Source organism: Dipteris shenzhenensis, chromosome 9 (assembly GCF_047967505.1).
Source record: "Dipteris shenzhenensis isolate YYH24624 ecotype China chromosome 9, Dip_SZ_1.0, whole genome shotgun sequence".
In the NCBI taxonomy this organism is placed as follows: Eukaryota; Viridiplantae; Streptophyta; class Polypodiopsida; order Gleicheniales; family Dipteridaceae; genus Dipteris; species Dipteris shenzhenensis.
Window position 1 is genome coordinate 56,086,672 of NC_141604.1, and position 16,530 is coordinate 56,103,201.

At 44.3% G+C, this 16,530-nt stretch overlaps 1 protein-coding gene across 6 annotated transcripts in view; it reads left to right on the plus strand.

Annotated features, from left to right (window-relative positions):
- Positions 1-2,865: 2,865 nt before the first annotated feature.
- Positions 2,866-16,530, plus strand: part of LOC147898866 (voltage-dependent chloride channel 1, chloroplastic-like) — a 75,505-nt gene continuing 61,840 nt past the window's right edge. For 3 of the 6 annotated variants that reach the window (XM_087379670.1, XM_087379672.1, XM_087379671.1), the window contains exons 1-2: positions 2,867-3,964; positions 4,079-4,255. In XM_087379670.1, the coding sequence (XP_087235796.1) occupies positions 3,134-3,964; positions 4,079-4,255 (1,008 nt within the window). In that variant the 5' untranslated portion in view covers positions 2,867-3,133. Of the gene's footprint in view, positions 3,965-4,078; positions 4,256-16,530 lie in introns of all 6 variants that reach the window. The other 3 variants (XM_087379673.1, XM_087379668.1, XM_087379669.1) reach the window with 3 other exon arrangements.

Consider the following 16,530-nt stretch of genomic DNA (forward strand, 5'->3'; position numbering starts at 1 on the left):
AGAACGGTTGCACCTTATTGTTTAAAAAGTATTTCATTATTAAAGTTTGACCTTGACATTGTAAAGTATGTGTATTGAACAACCACATCTTATGGAAAATAGATAAAACAAGTTTTACGTTCTTGGTCTCCACTAGAGAAATGCAACAACTTCTCCTAAGCATTTGAAATTTCAAATCCACTGTCTTCTTCCACAAAGGGTGGTTTTATGTCAATATGTATTGTGCACTGTGGTGTAGTGTTGCACCCTTTCTGACATAGTGCATTCCAAATTGACGACAAATGTGAACTAAAATGAGTTTCAAAGGCATTATGAAATTAGCAAAACATTTTAAAAAAGATTGACGCTTTTACCTTCATCACAAGCTTGCTTTATGGCCGCATAAAAACCAGTTTTCAAAGTTCTTTTTTATGCCAAAATTCTTTTGAACCCCTAGCTCTTTTCCAAATGCCTTTCTCGGTGCCAATACCAAGGGAAAACTCAATGTTAACATTGGAACAGGTGGACATGTTTGATCAAGCACATACCCGAGGCAGATACAAGACCTTGACGTGCAAGTGCCCAAACAACATTTGTCATTGGCGGGCCTAGGTCTACAGCAATTAGTGCACGAAATTAAGGCGCATAAAGAAAAGTGAACTACAATACACGGTCGGGTGGCTTCAGAGTGACACTCTTGTACCTTCAAGACAGTTTCCCTTCCCTTTACCAATAATAATGTTTGAATCTCCTTCGGCTGTTTTAGTTGTGGCTGGATATTGCAACAACGTTAGAAGATACATAAATGGTTTGACCGAAGACTGAGACAAACGAAAAACAAAGCCATGAATAATAACCATCCAAACAATGTAATGATTCGCCACATTGTAAAAGCGAAAGCTCTCTGTACAAACGCTAGAGAGCAATAATAATACAGATTGAGATGTAATCAGTTGTATTGGCCCCTTTCTCTACTTATTGAACATCCATTTCCATGCTCGAATGCAAGCATTTCAGAAATAATGATCAACTTTTCAGAAGCACAACATAACAGAAAGAGAGGAAGAGGACAGTAGAGAAGAATAAGAGAAGAATAGTAGGGGGTACTAGAGAAGAAAGGCCGATAGGGAAACAACCCTTGATGGAATGTGCACAACCAGATAGTGTTATACGAAAGGGGGAAGACAAAGGTAGCTTACATTGACAAGATCGATGAATTGCCAATCAAAAGGTGGGTCAAGCTTTGAAATCAATCATGAACACAATTCGTGAGAGTGAAGGAGCACCGCTATAGTTGGGAAGCTAATAACCTGATGAGTTTAATATAAAAAAGATCGTCCATCAAAAGCAACATGTATGCTTAGACATATTAGACTTCGAAAGCACGACTGAAGGATCTAACAAAAAGAAGGAGCCCCTGTTAAATATGGATACAGTGACTATAACTTAAGCCTAGGTGGCTCTGGATGTGAAGCGAGAAAATTCTTCCATCGTGGTAAGGCATTCGAAGAACAAAGCACAGATGTCGACACTCATGTAATGCATACTAAGAAGAAAAGAAGAGAAAGGTTGATGCATCGCGATAGCAGAGTAATAGAAAGGTTTGAGGCAAAAACGATCAATAGAAATAAGAACGTGGCTTTAGCTCGGGCAAACCTAAAATAAGAATCAGGTCGACATTCTTCAGACCATGCTCTTGCATGCGTAGGGCTCAGTGGAAATACTTTGATTCTTCGATCACTTCTTTAAAAGAACAAAAAAAGTTGGGAACCGATAAGACACAATTTTAGGACTATTGCAAACTTTATTCTTGATCGACGACTCACCATGAAAAGTAGAACGAGCGTTGTCAGTGTACGCCGCCTTAGGCTCGGCTATGCTCATAAGGCTTATCATCAGAAACAGACAACGGCGGTTTGAAATAAAGGAGGAAATCAAAAAATGAAAATACTGACATGACCATCAACACGCCGAACGCGAACATGTAAACAACCTCTATGAAACTTTCCGTTATTGGTATCCATCGAGTCTCTAGAGGCTTGCGGCCTATTTTTTGAATTCGTCATGCACGACGAATTGTTTGCACAATATATAGCAGAGAAACGGCAAAACGAAAATGAAATGGCAGAAGAACAGACAATCGTAGCAACGATTTTATAGACAAGAATGGAACAACCCATTTTAGACGAAGCATGGCAGCAACCATGGTCGTCCGTGTACGTCACCTTAGGCTCGGCTATGCTCATAAGGCCTATGATTAGAAACAAACAACAATGGTTTGAAATAAAGGAGGAAATCAAAAAATGAAAACTCATTTTTTGAATTCGCCATGCATGATGAATTGTTTGCACAATATATAGCAAAGAAACAGCAGAACGAAAACAAAATGGTAGAAGAACAGACAATTGTAGCGACAATTTTATCGACAAGAATGGAACGACCCATTTTAGACGAAGCATGGCAGCAACCATGGTCGAGAATTCGCCATTTCTTTTTGTAGAATGTACACTGCCAACACACAACTTGCCCTATGTTGCTCCGTGACTTGGTCATGGTCATCCTTCAAATTCTCCACATCGAAATCAAACAAAGCGCAAGGAACGAGTCAAACTTTCCACAACGGAGCAGAACGAACTTTACGGGAACATGGGCATGCCATGCAAGTATGAAAACACGCAAGTAATCCCCCAGGGCACACTGTCAATATTAGGAAATATTTTCGTTGAGCTTTAGCATATAAAGTGCACAGAAGAGCGGTGGAAGGATGAACCCCCAACCATCTGCACATGGGTGTGCCGTTCTTGCAGGATCTAAGAGACACCCCGTAAAGACCTGAACGGGCGCCCTCGTATCCTTGCATGCTCTCCTAGGACCCAAATGTCGCTCCTCTGAAGAGTAGAGCAGCTAAACCATGCAAAGGAGGACGAATCACGCAAAGCCAAATATCCAAACCACAAGAATTAAATAAAAGCCAGCCCGGAGCCCGACGGCAGGCCAAAAAGTGTAAAACTGTATCACCTAAAACGCCCGTGACGGCTTTCCATTACAAGAAGAAGACAAGGTATCTCGAGCATGGCAAAGCAAAAGAAGCCCCGTGTGAGCTACAGGTAACTGGCCTGTCGCATGATCATGCTTCATCAATCTCTAAGGCAGCATGGAAGGGCTTGCTGTTGGCCTACCGCGAGACAAGCTCCCAACCTTCTGCCGGACGTCATTATATGACACTCGTTCGTTTAACAAAGACGCTGGGAGCTTGATCGAGTGTCGAATCAGGGTGTCGCTTCAACTCAATTCCGGCTACAGGAAAGCTTCGCCCACAGCAATAGCCTCGCTCAATCGCAGAATACACGAGCGTAATGGCTTGGGTGTTGACCAACGGGACAACGGAAGGGTTCCTTGCGTCCGTAAGGACACATCTTTGTCTGTTTCCGCAGAGCAGGAGACTTCGTTATCCGACCTTCTGGCTTCCAAGAATTTGATAGAATTCATCATAAGAGTTACGCCGTGGGCAGACGCGCAGAAGGAGAGTGGCATGCCCCAAAGACAACGGCGGGCTTTTTATTCTCATGCCGATTGGCTTCGACATCGCAGCTCCTCCCGTCATATGCGTCATATGCTTTCCAGTTTGTCATCAAGAGTGATCCTGTCTTTAATTCCGCCCGTTTTTATAATCACGTTCATCTCTATAGTGATCGCATTATACAACACCGCCGTAGACTTTGGTTGGTTGCCATCATTCCTTCCTCTACTGCACGCAGCCTCGCTTCCTTACGAGTTAACAGCTCCCGCCCTTGCGCTGCTATTAGTGTTCAGGACCGAGGCTTCGTACTCTCGATACGACGAAGCGAGGAAAACTTGGACGAAAGTCATAAGTACTACTAAGGATTTCGCCAGACAAGCTACACAGTTGATTCGTAATCCAGAAGACATGGCCTTAAAATCGTCCATGCTCGGTTATATAATGGCCTTCCCTGTTGCCCTTAAGGTAAGAACCCGTCGTACAGAATATTTACATGACTAAAACAGAAGTGACGTATTTGTGCTGGTTTATTTGAAGGTGTACTACTAGTTGAACAAATAACTAGCTCCTTTTAAAAAGTGTTTGCAGTGCCACCTCATTCATGGATCCGATATGAGGCAAGATTTGCAACCCCTGCTCGGAGAGGATGATCTGGCATTTGTGCTTGCTTCACGCCATCGTCCAAACTGCTTGATTCAGCTAATGTCTCAAACCTTGTGCCTTGTACAAGTCGAAAATTCAGAAAAAACACACTTAGTAAGATACTCGTATCCCATCGTTTTTAAGTTTGTATAATAAATTATGTGTTCGTTTCCCACACAACGGAGAGGACGGGATGGAAATGGGCCTTATTGATATTACGTGTCCACATACATTCCTGGAAGTGCTTTAAAAAAGTGTTATTGGATCACACATATCAAAAGAATCGTGCATAATTTGCACGGCCGCATTAAGTTGCAATATTTATCCAGAATCTTTGTAGCATCTAATGCTTTCGTCAAAGAGAACCAGTTATGCCTTAGTTTAGCTGAAATGAGACATTTGTGTGTAGAGGTCATGCTACGAAATCCGCAAATACATATAGTGTGGAGTGCATGTCTCCCCACACTTCTTGCGTGAGAGCATCATGGCTTGTGGAACCCACTCGGGCTTCTACATGTAGTGCCTCTGGTTTGACTAGAGAGCATTCACATTATACACTTAAGATATATAAATGGAAGTGTCCAGTTACATAATGTATGCACGATTTTATGGTTTGTATCTAATGGTGTCTAATAAAGTCTTTATGCATGTCATTAAAGTTTTCAAATCTATTTGAATAGCAGAAAAAATCTTCACGGTTGCATAAAAGGGAAGTACTAGGAATTAGGATCGTTAGTAATCAGAAACATTTTGTTGTTCTGATTAGGCATGACTAAGCATTAGATTTTTAATTGTTTCAAATATGATATATATAAAATTTAGGTGGACTATTTTCAGTCATTGTTCCCTTTAGTAGATGTTTTTTCCAGTCATTGTTGCCTTTAGTATATGACTTGTCTGAATCTCGAAACAACTTCTCTGTTAAAAAAAACCTTGAAACAGCTGGAAATTAGGATTTTGATTTTTCTAAAAGGATTCTGGCAGTATCCATGTTGCTCTCCACTTGCTGTCCCGGAAATGCCCTATTCAAGGCAATGGTATCCGTTGGAGTAAGAGTCAACTGGGACTGCTTGGTGGCTTTGGTGGAAACTGATATCCTCGAACTCCCTGAATCTGCAAGGATGAGGACCTTTTGACCACCGATCTGGCTGTGAAACTGAAACATGGTGGGAAACCTGTGACGCTTCCCCTTCTGTTGATCTTCAATCTCCTTAATGACCACTGATGTTGTCCCTGTGGGAGTTGAAGTTGTGATGAACCACTTGACATGGCTCCTCTGCCTAGAGCTTCTTGAAGGGAGGGCAATTCTACTTCTTGTGGCCTCACACTTACTATCCCTTGTCATCCAGCTCTTCTTTTGTTGCCCATTCCAACCATCTCCTAGCGTCGTGGAATCCTAGGACTTCTTTCTTTTGGACCCTTGACCCGTGTGCATGAGCTCAAAGTTTTGGACAAGCTCATATGCACTCTCATAATCCCGCGGCCTGGAACTTCTGACATATCACTAGATATCTGTGTGAAATCCATGGAGAGACTTACCCAACTTTTGGTGTTCCTCCTGCTGCGACTCTATGGACACCTTAGGTAAACCTGTTGGCGTAATGGTTCACAGTCTCGGTGTCCCCTTGGTGCATCTTGCAGAATTGACTCTGCAATCTGTCTAGGTACTGAGGTGGCATGAACTGTCTCTAGATATCTTTCACGAACTCCGTCCACCCATAAGGAGTTGTCTCCTCGTTTGCATCATAGTGGTCCTTTTGTAACTTGTGTCACCAGGTGATCACCTGTAACAATGACTCTTTCTCACTACCATATTTTTTAATCATTATTTTTACTTTCTTGATATGTCATTTTTACTGGCCACACGTGTGTATCCTTCTATGTGAATTCTTGTGACAAGACTTCACATCACGGCCGGGCATCTTCTGCTATTATGTGCACATCTTCATCAGCAGTTCAAAGTAGTCTCTTTTCATGGGTGATCACCATGTATTGCTATCTCCAATATAGCACTTGTCACCTTCAGTGTGACCCTTTTCGGACATCAGAGCTCTTATCGCTTTAGTGCGATCTGTCGCCTTCAACGCGACCAGTCACCTTCAGCATGGCTCTTCACTTCAGTGTGATCTACCGTCTTCAGTACGGTCTTGTTTTGCCATCTCCAGCATGGCCTATGTTTACCATCTTCAGTATGGTCTTTTGTTACCATCTTCAGCACGGTCTCTCTCTTTTTTGTCTTTTAGGCTTACAGAAAGTGATTTTCAGATTTCGTTTTTCACTCATAGGGCTTTCTAAAACTGATTTTATTTATACTGAACATGTTCCCTTTGATTTCCAAAGGTTCTAACCTCGTTTAGGTTAAAAACGCTAGCCGCTTCATTTTCTTGCTTCCACTAGATGAAGAGTGCTTTTCATTATGAGATTTGTTGTCTCTCTTTTTGCTCTTAGGCTTGCCGTTGCCAGGCGTGCCCTCTCTCGTGCCCTTACTCTAGCTTTGTCCAACAAAGGTTTTGTTAGTGCCACCCTCTCTGTTATACATCCTTGCTCTAGCTTCCTCCCGTACCAACATGCGCCCCAACTCTTCAAAGGTTGACCTTTCCGAAGTCGTGGTCCAGTTTGGCTGCCCCAAAATAACACAAAATCTGCTGCCCTCATGGCAGCCAACTTGCTGCCCACGTGGCAGCCTCATCCCTTCCCTCCTATAGGTCCACCTACCCACATTCCTATGTAGGTGTCAAGCCCTTAGCTCTCCTCATTTGGGGGCTCATAGGTGGGACATTGACCCAATATTTCCAACACCCCCTCTCAATGACACATTGTGGCCCTATACCAACTTTGTCAAAGAACTACTCCATCAGCTCCTTTGTGCTCTCAGGAACAAGTCAAGGATGTCTTCTTTATCTAGTCCTGAAATCTGCAGTTATAGTATCTCTAGAAACTTCTCCTCATCGCTTATGAAAACTGGATCTAGTCTAGAACACTGCTACAACTTTTGGTCGAAGTCATGAACACTTTCCTTAGCACCAACAGAGTGATCCAATCGTCCCCCTCAAAAGATAAGAACCATCCAGACTCTGCAAGGTACCAAAGATTCTGGCTCTGTTTCAACTTGACATACAACCTGTGCCATCTGCATCCTGGTCGTCCTTGTCCTTGATTTCCTGTACAATGAGATCCTAGTGGTTGTTATAGGTTGATTCCCACTGGTAGGAGGCCCTCTAGCCAACTCGAGTGAATCTATCACCTGCTAATCTTCTACTTGCATTGTCATCATTCTTTGATCTTCAAGATCCCTTGTCTCCACCATGAAGGCTTTGATAGGATTGTCATCTGGCCCTTCCAGCATCATGCATCTAGGCCTGTCTGAAGATGCCTCTTGATCACCTCCGCTAATCAGCAACTCAAACTTGTCAAAGTCTTTGTGGGTAATCTCATAGACAATCTTGCAGTAGGTGTCAAGAGCCCCTGCTTAACAATGAGAGATCCCCCTCTATCCGTATGGAAGCTTCCACCCTCCATTCAACTAAAGCACCTGTACAAACATTGATCCCAAAACAATCTAGAAAAACATAACAAAAACACATACCGTTGAATTTCAGTTTAGTAATGCTTACCATTGGAGCAAGCTAGGTACCTTCTAGAAGTACCATGATCTTTGAAGCATGTGTGCAACCCTATAGTTATGCTTGATCTCTTGCTCAACAAGTTCATGTGCTCCTCCATTTATGCAAGTGATACTGGATTGGTCCTAAGATCCCAGGATTGAGCTACATTCTCGATCCTTCACCATGGTCTAAATCTGTGCACCACCATCCGATGTTTGCTATCAACACTGTCACCCCTGGGTCTGCATACTCTATCTCAATGGGACATGGCGTCGTCACTTAGAAAAGTTCCTTGGTTACCATATTGGCAGATGCGGTGTCTTTGCTTGGTTAGCCTTCATCTTTCTGCAATCTTTAGCAAAGTGTCCAAGCATGTCACAATAGAAGCACTTCTTCTAGTTCTTCTTTTTCTTCTTACATTTGTACGATTGGATATATTCTACTCTTACAAAGGTATATATATATATATATAGAGAGAGAGAGAGAGAGAGAGAGAGAGAGAGATAGATAGATAGAGAGAGAGAGAGAGAGAGAGAGAGAGAGAGAGAGAGAGAGAGATGTATTCTTCTTGTTTTCACCATGAGGAGCATCCCCATCTTCATTCTTGTCATCCTTCTTTTTTTGTGACTTCCATTTACTGCTCTTGCACTTGGCTATGAGAGCCTTCTGGTCGCCGTTGTCCTTTCTATTGTATTTCATCTAAGCTTCCCTCTGAAGCAATAGCGGACAAACATGAGTGGTCTCATCCGTTCTCCAATGGTGAGAGTCCTAACCAACGCTTAGTAGCTTCTCAGAAGCTTACTGACTAGGAGCATGGCTAAACTTAGATGTATAGCCAAAATAGAATAGATATATGGGTAAATCTCAAGTATAAAACTTGCCAGCATATGTTCCAACACCTCTAGAAACAATCCCTGAGGTAACAAGCCTCAATTTTGCTGCATCCTTCAAAGGAAGCTCCTCCTCACCAGTTGGGATAGGCTCGGACAGAGTTGAGGAGATGCCTTTTTCTTTTACACCACTTGGATTGGGTCGCATATGTGGGCCTTGGAAGATCTCCTACTTCTTCTGGATGGTGGTGCACGGAAGTGTGACATTGGCTTGTGGTTGGAGCAGATGTGAGTGGATGGTAGATGTCTTTACAGAGTCTTGGAGACGATTCCACATTGTGCTTGGGGTTGCTCAGTAGCACATAGGATTTGGTTGGGAGCCCTCCGGATAGTGGCCAATAGGCAGATGATGCATCGTTCTCAGGATATAGGCATGATGCAACTCCTCCCTCTTGCCTGCATCCTTCTTGGGGAGATGGTGTCCAACATCTATGCTTGGAACATGTGGGTTGCCTGGTCTACAATTTTATGGTGGCCTTCAGGTTTCCTTGGCAGCCACCTTGGTCGCCATTTGGAAGGATATCGGCTACACCCTGCGTGCCATATGGGAGTGCGAGACTCCAGGTTCTAGAGTGAACCGCTGAAAGGCAGGAACGTTTTTGCAAGGCTTGGCCTGCAGGTATCTTCTATATCATCACTGCTAGGGGTATTCACTGGTGGTATAAACCTCCTCCCCTGGCTGTTAGCCTCTATTCCATAGATTCCCTAGGCAATAAGCTAGGTTCTCCGGAAACAGGATGGTCTTTCTAAAGCCAGTTTTGTGTCTTTTTTTCTCCTTTTTCCCATTCTCAGTGCCCTGTGGATTGCTGATTTGTATGGTTGATTCTCTAGTTTTAATAGGAGGTTCTTTTCTGGAAAAAAAGGAGGAAACTCCTTTCTTCTGTGATAGGCTTCAGTAGATCGCTCAAGGCTGAGCACACCTGCAAAGATATGCTCCGATGGTGTACTGCAGGCAAACCTTTGCTGCACCCCTTATGCTCTCCTAGAGTGAGTATGTATGCACCTACGTGTGCTGCAGACGTCTAGATCTCTGCCCTGCAATGACATGCTGTGTATGTTGTATTGTTGATGTACATCCCTAGGTTCATTGCTGCACTTTGCCCTCCCCAATGCACTCCAGCACGATGCTGTTCTGCAGGTTGGAGTGTCCAGAGAATGCTCAGTTTGGCCACCTGTGAATGATCCAAAAGCTTCCAAGGGAGGCCTTTATATAGGCATGAAACTAGCCGACCCAGTGATAGCCTCGTCGACCAGTCTATCACCTGACCTGGTCCGCCCTTGCTGCCAATCTGGACTGTCTTCTGCCCTGACTGAATCTGCTGTTGGTGGCCATACTTGGTCTGCTGTGCATCTGTTATAGATGCCGACTTGGTCTGCAGCCCTGCCGACCTGAGGCCAGGTGTATGAATGTCCTCAGCTCCCCATTGTATGCTGCTCCTGTGCTGCTGGTCCTGCCCCCACCATCTGCCCGAATTGTGGGCAGATATTCAGCCCTCCATGCTGACCTGGGTGGCCCAGTGGGCTGCCCAAAAATAACACAAAGGACTCTGATCTGCTGCCCGCATGGCAGCCTTATCCCTTCCCCCTACAGGTCTGTCTACCCACATTCTATAGTCAAGCTTGTGAGCTCTCCTCATTTCGGGGCTCACAGGTGGGACATTGACCTGTGAGGTAGATTGATTTGCTATATGTCAGAATAGATGAGCAGGTAGTTGACATATTCACAGTCATTGGGTGCAGAGAAACATTGAAAGTTTCGGAGCATGTTGGGTGTAATGGATTTTGGGTTGAGCTCAAGGGGAGTGTTGAAATTGCGAGCTCACCACATGATTGCCCACCTAGGTAATGGACCCAACATCCATCAGCGTGATAGATTAGGTGGTTGCAGTGTGATTGCTGGTGACCCTACACCAAGCCATACACTTAGTCGCTTCACTATTTTTGTTGTGTAGAGGCGGCATAGTGGAGCTATTGTTTGTCCTGCATCTGTTGCTGCTTCTGCCAACCAGTGCCAGGGCCTATAAAGCGGCCTTGGTAGTCTATGTGCACTGCCATTACAGGGCCTTCTGCTACTTGAACCTTTGCCCTCTTCTCGGGCCCTTAACAGCTCCTAGGCAACCCACAAATAGCGCAAAGCCCAACAACAAATTGCTTCATAGTTAGGCCTTGAAGTCAAAGGCTTAATCAGAAGGCACCACAATAATGCTACAATTGAATGTATGTATTCCCAGAGTTCGTAACCTCTGGCTTTGGCAATTCTGTAAAGCTACTCTTTAAAGCAAAAATTGATTGAGATAATGGGACTGACGTGGCTACGTTGAAAAGAAAACACAGGTCCGATCTCGTCTAAATTCCACTCTTCAAGCAAAGCACCTCCCCATTCCTTCTAATGTGTACACTCTTCTTCCATGCCGGCATTCATCTAACCGTCTTCTACTGCTGCTACATTGCCAACAATCATGCCCCAGCCTCTACGACCAACTGCACTGGAATCCACACTTATCCTACTTTATACTATGCAGCAATACGCCATCTATGTAGCTACTCTGTTTTGACGCGATTGCAGATCGCAAGATTCTGCAACAAACTCTGTGCTGAATTGCACAGTACCAATCAAAACTTTTTGCCAGACCGGCCCTGTCGAAATTTCTCCGCGGCTATCTAGGTCCCCACAGTTCATTGAGCACACTGCAGTGACTACGTGCTGAATTGCACAGTACCAATCAAAACATTTTGCCAGACCGGCCCAGTCGAAATTTGTCCGTGGCTATCTAGGTCCCCACAGTTCATTGAGCACACTGCAGTGACTACATATCTCTATAAATAGCCACTAATCAAGGCTTAAGGACAAAGTGTATTCAGCTCACATAAGTTTCTTGTAAGTTGTAGCTGACTAGGATACTGGTGTTGGTGCAGTGTTGATTCCAAGTTTGCGTGAACACTCTGGACTCTACAAAAAGCAAAGCAGATTTGCAGAGCTCTCCGGGACAATTAGTTGGCTTGTGAGTGTCAGAACTGTCTGCACGATTTGGTAGACTTGATTTAGGTTGCAGAGTAGATGGATTAGCTGCGTGTGTGTGGATAGGTAGCTAGAGGGGTTGTGCGACTGCGAATTTGGCCCAAATATGTGAATGGCTGCTCACAGTAGCTTTTGGGCTGCACACAAGACCAAACAGCTAAGACAAGGCTCAGACAGTGATTGCCTGATGTTTTCTAAATTCCAAAATCCACGAATCTGGGCATTCTGTATCAAATCGCAATTGTGCCAACGGGTCTACCTCATGTGCTCCTAATGCCTTGGGCTAGCACACAATTCCATAACCCAAGCTGGTCTTTGAACCACTTGAGCCCCACACAACATTCAAAATCTGCAAATATTTTCTGGTAGCCCATAGTCCCTATTGTATTTGGACTGTTCTGATGTACGTGTCTATTTTGAGCAGTGTTCAAAGTCCAGACTTTCTAGGCAGTCTCGCAGGCCCCCGAACAATCTATTAGACTACTTTGACGCTTTTGCTATCCAAAATTTGCTCTGAGCAGCCCCTTCTCAGTCGAGGCGCAAGATGAATGCTGTGGCAGTCTATTCTGGATTGTTTTGACACGCGTGCTTACTTTGCGATCCTGATCTATTACCCTCTGCTGTGCCGATTTGTGTAGACTAATCAACTGTATTTATTGCAGTCTGTCCCATTCTAAGTCCTACTTTCATCCAGCAATCCAATTGGCCTTTTGGGCCTAGTTTTTGAACCCCGTTAAGTCCCGCTCAGTTCAATCAGTGGCCAAACTGTGCATATAGTCTGCTCTATCTACCTTTAAAAGAAAACTATTGCAGGAGGCTGCTGCGTTCATGGATTAGCAGAGCCCTCTAGAGTTTGGTCTTTATTCAGATCTTCCATTCTAGAACTTGTAAGACAAGCTAGATTTAAAAAGAAATCTAGACTTGTTAGCACTTAGCCCTAGTATGTGCCTTGTAGGTCAGGTCAACTCATAGGGTTGACTTCATTGGTTAACCATATGGTTGACTTGGGGGCCATAATGCATTTGCAAGTACTCACATTTACTTCAGCTTCTTGTTTGCTCCCTTGCACTCCACTCCCATTCCATTGCTTCCCGCAACGCACCCAATTGTGGTATCAAAGTAGGTTCTCTTGCTCCTACTTGCCTTCTCCCGTGCTCAACCATTGCTCCTACCTGTTATTTGCTCCAGTTCAGTTGGATGCCTCATTTCATTGCTAGAAACTTGTTTTTTGAGCAGAAAAACAGTCCAGCGGCTGTTTTTTGGCTTTTTCAGGTCCGATTTCGACGATTTGTGAAAATTTCGAGTTGTTTTTATAGGACCTTCCTGCATCATTCTGACTCCGTTCGCACAATTGTACAGACGCCGTACAGCTGTACATACCTATACGGACAGGTGCGCGATGCTGTACAAACTGACTGCAGGTGATTTCAAGCATTTTTTGACTTTTTCTATCATTTTGGCCTTTCTCCAATTGCTCCAACCAGCTCTAGCACCATTTGGATGGGATTTTCTCCCTCTTGACTCAGATCCGCCTGATTGCTGGCAGATTGCGAGATATTCTCAATTTGCAGGTTATTTTGTCAAATTTGCACTCATTGCAGTGACATGTGGCTGCTTTGATATGAAATTTAGGGTTTTTCCATGACATTGGCAAGAAATTGTAGCAGATTTGGTCACATTTGCAAAATTACAGCAAAATTTTGGGCTTTTCCACATTTGCCCTCTTTTTGGCATATTTGCCCTCTTTGCCAGATTTGCCGTTATTTGCAGTGACCTTTGCTCGGTACAGTCAGATTTTGGATTTTCTTGCATTTGCCCTTTAATTTGGGTACTCTGCCTTATAGATTTTGGGGCTTTTTCCCCCTATGCACTCCACTTGGCACTCGTGCCCCGAAAGTTGCGTTACAGGGACTTTTCGCCATCATTTGTAGGCAGATTGTACTCAGATTGGATATATATGCAGGCATTTGTCTTTTGATGTGGGCTGGTCACCTTTGGTAGGACCTTCTTTGCGGGACAGATTTTGCAGGACATTTTGTGCATTTGCTCTTGTTTGAGAAGTCACTTTTGTAGTCTCACTTTGCAGGGGGTCCTTTGATCGGACTATTTTTTCGAGGTCATTTTTGGCGACAGCTTGTGCATTTTGCTCAGTGTTTGAGAAGCCATCTTGGCATTTGCTGTCATTTTTGGTCTGATATTTACAGCCAACAGTCAGATACTTGGGCAGCCAACTCATTGTAGTGATAGCCTTGAGGCTTCAGCACAAGTAGGTCAATTTCTTTTCGGGGATTTTATTTTGCAATGGCACACCATCAATCTCTTGGAATGCTTGCCCATGAAGACAAGCTTGATGGTACCAACTATCCCATGTGGTTGTACTTGGTGCACCACCTGTTGGTATCCCATAATTTTTGGGGTATTCTCAATGGAGTAGAGACTAGACCTATCTCTTCATCAGAGGTACTTGCTGTCAACGCAGCCACTTCTACCACTTCTAGTTCATCTACCACTACTCCCTCAGTGCCTTCCGCAGACCCTCCAACACCCGAACAGATTCGTTGGGATCAAAGAGATGCTCATGCACATGCAGTGAATGCTATGAATAGCAAGAGGGAGGCTATACCTCACATTTGCTCTTGCAAGACAGCCAAGGATGCATGGGATACTTTGGTCAGTCTTTATCAGATTCGCAATGAGGCCCGGGTTGTCTATTTATGCAGGCAACTGGATACTGTTAAGATGAACGAAGGGGACAGCATGGATGTCTGTCTCTTCAAAATTAAAGATTTTAGAGAGCATATCATCAATGTTGATGATAATGTGCGAGATTCACAAGTAGTGTCAACGACACTTGATGGGCTCCATGACTCGTACCAGGGATTCGATATACGACGCTTAGGCTAGTGGCGATGGGTAACCCCAACCACTATGGCTTCAATCAGTTTGTTTCCCTTCTCTTGCAAGAGGAGCAGAGCTGCACCAATCGGGCTGTCTGCATTCGTGCATATCAGGCCTTTGATACAGATCATAGAGGCAAGGGCAAATGGGGCAAGAATTTCAGCAAGCCCAATACTTTTGGACCTTCATCAACTTCTGCCCCGTTTGGATGGAAAGAAAAAAAACATCAAGCGCTGTAATTATTGTAGGAAGCCAGGTGATGACATCTCTGAATGTTGCAAGCGCATAGTTTCAAAGAAGAAAAAACAGCAAACAGATCTTGCTGTCATAAAAAATGCCTCTGTTGCCCCCGAACATGTTGATGAGGCAGCAAACACTGCTCATCATGAGTGGGCATTTGTTGTTACATGCCATTACTATCAAGAGAAGCATGCTACAACCTTGTTTGTCTCAGATTCTGAGTCAGATTGGTACTTTGATAGTGGTGCTTCTTAGCACATTACTTTCAGCAGATCTCTCTTTCAGTCACTAGGGGCTGCTTCACATGGTGGCACAGTGACATGTGCCAACTATCCCGTGAAAGGGATTGGCCAGGTTGAGGTCACCTCAGTATCAGGGGATACAGCTACACTTCTGATGGTATTATATGTGCCAGGTATCAAAGAGAACCTCATTTCTATCTCAGCCATCTCCTTGAATGGCTTTCAAGTTCTTTTTTATGGTTATCGTTGTGCCATCTATGACAACCGGTACGATGTACTTACTGGGTCACTTTCTAGTGGGCTGTACCACCTTGATGTTTATGAAAAACAGCTAAATGAGGCAAACTTGGTGTCAAAATCTGTAATTTCAGGCATGAGAGATTGGGGCATCTCATTTACAAGAGTCTGGTGAAAATGCACTCAAAGGATATGGTGGCTACACTCCCACCCTTGCATGCACTTGCTAACATGTTTGTTATTGGGCAAAATGCACAGGTTCTCATTTTCGAAGGATGGGGCTGTGGTGCATCTTCAAAGTTGCATCTCGTACATAGTGATGTATTGTCACAAGGACATGAAAAGTGATGTAAAGTATCTTCGTAACTCAACCTACGCTTAACCCGGGGTTAACCATGGTTAAGTGTTGTAATGGTTTGGCCGTGAGGGACTGGCTAGAGGAAGTGCACACTTCCTAGAAGTTCCTAAGGGCAAAGTCTGGGTGCACCACTAGGTCCTAGGGGCAAGGCAAAGGCTTTAAAAGAGGGGTCTAAAAGTTGGGCCCAAGGACAACCAACGTTGTCCTTGGTATGGGGGTTAGGACTTTAATGAAGGGGCAAATGGCAAGGAGGAGGTGCCATTTGTCATGCATGTGTATGCATGCCCTCCCCCCACCTTCCATCTCTCTCCCCTCACTCTCCCAGAGGTGTTGGACGTTTTCAGTTGTTCTTGTGCAGTTTTTGAGTTGTTTGAGCTGTTTTCAGTCGTTTTTAGCCGTTTTAACTATTTTGACTGTTTCAAGGCTAGTAAGCACTTCTAGGAAGTGCCAGATGTCATTTCTGAACTTTTTGAAAATTTTCGTACAGACCGTACGGACGTCCGTACGGACATGTTCAGGTGCCTCTAGTAGGTGCCCAGGGTTGTCTTTTGCTATGTTGGACCTTTGTGCACATGTTTCTGGTTACGTGGTGGCTTCTAGAGCTGTTCTAGAGCTGTTTTGGACCAGTGCAGGCTGCAGGAGGAACTTTTCCTACTGCTTTCAGCACCCTCTCTTACGAGGACTCAGGCACAGATCCCGAGGTAATCATTTCGGGGCAGATCTGTGAACCATCTTTCCTCTACAGCTCTTTCTTGTTCACCCTCCGCTCTCTATTTTTATTTCTCTCTTCTCCTGATTGCTGGAAGACCCCTGTACCCTGCGGGTAGCCTCCTGCGGGTAGCCTGGAGAGAGGATAGGTGCGAGAAAGGAGCTCGCCCCTCTGCCACAAACAGCGGGAGT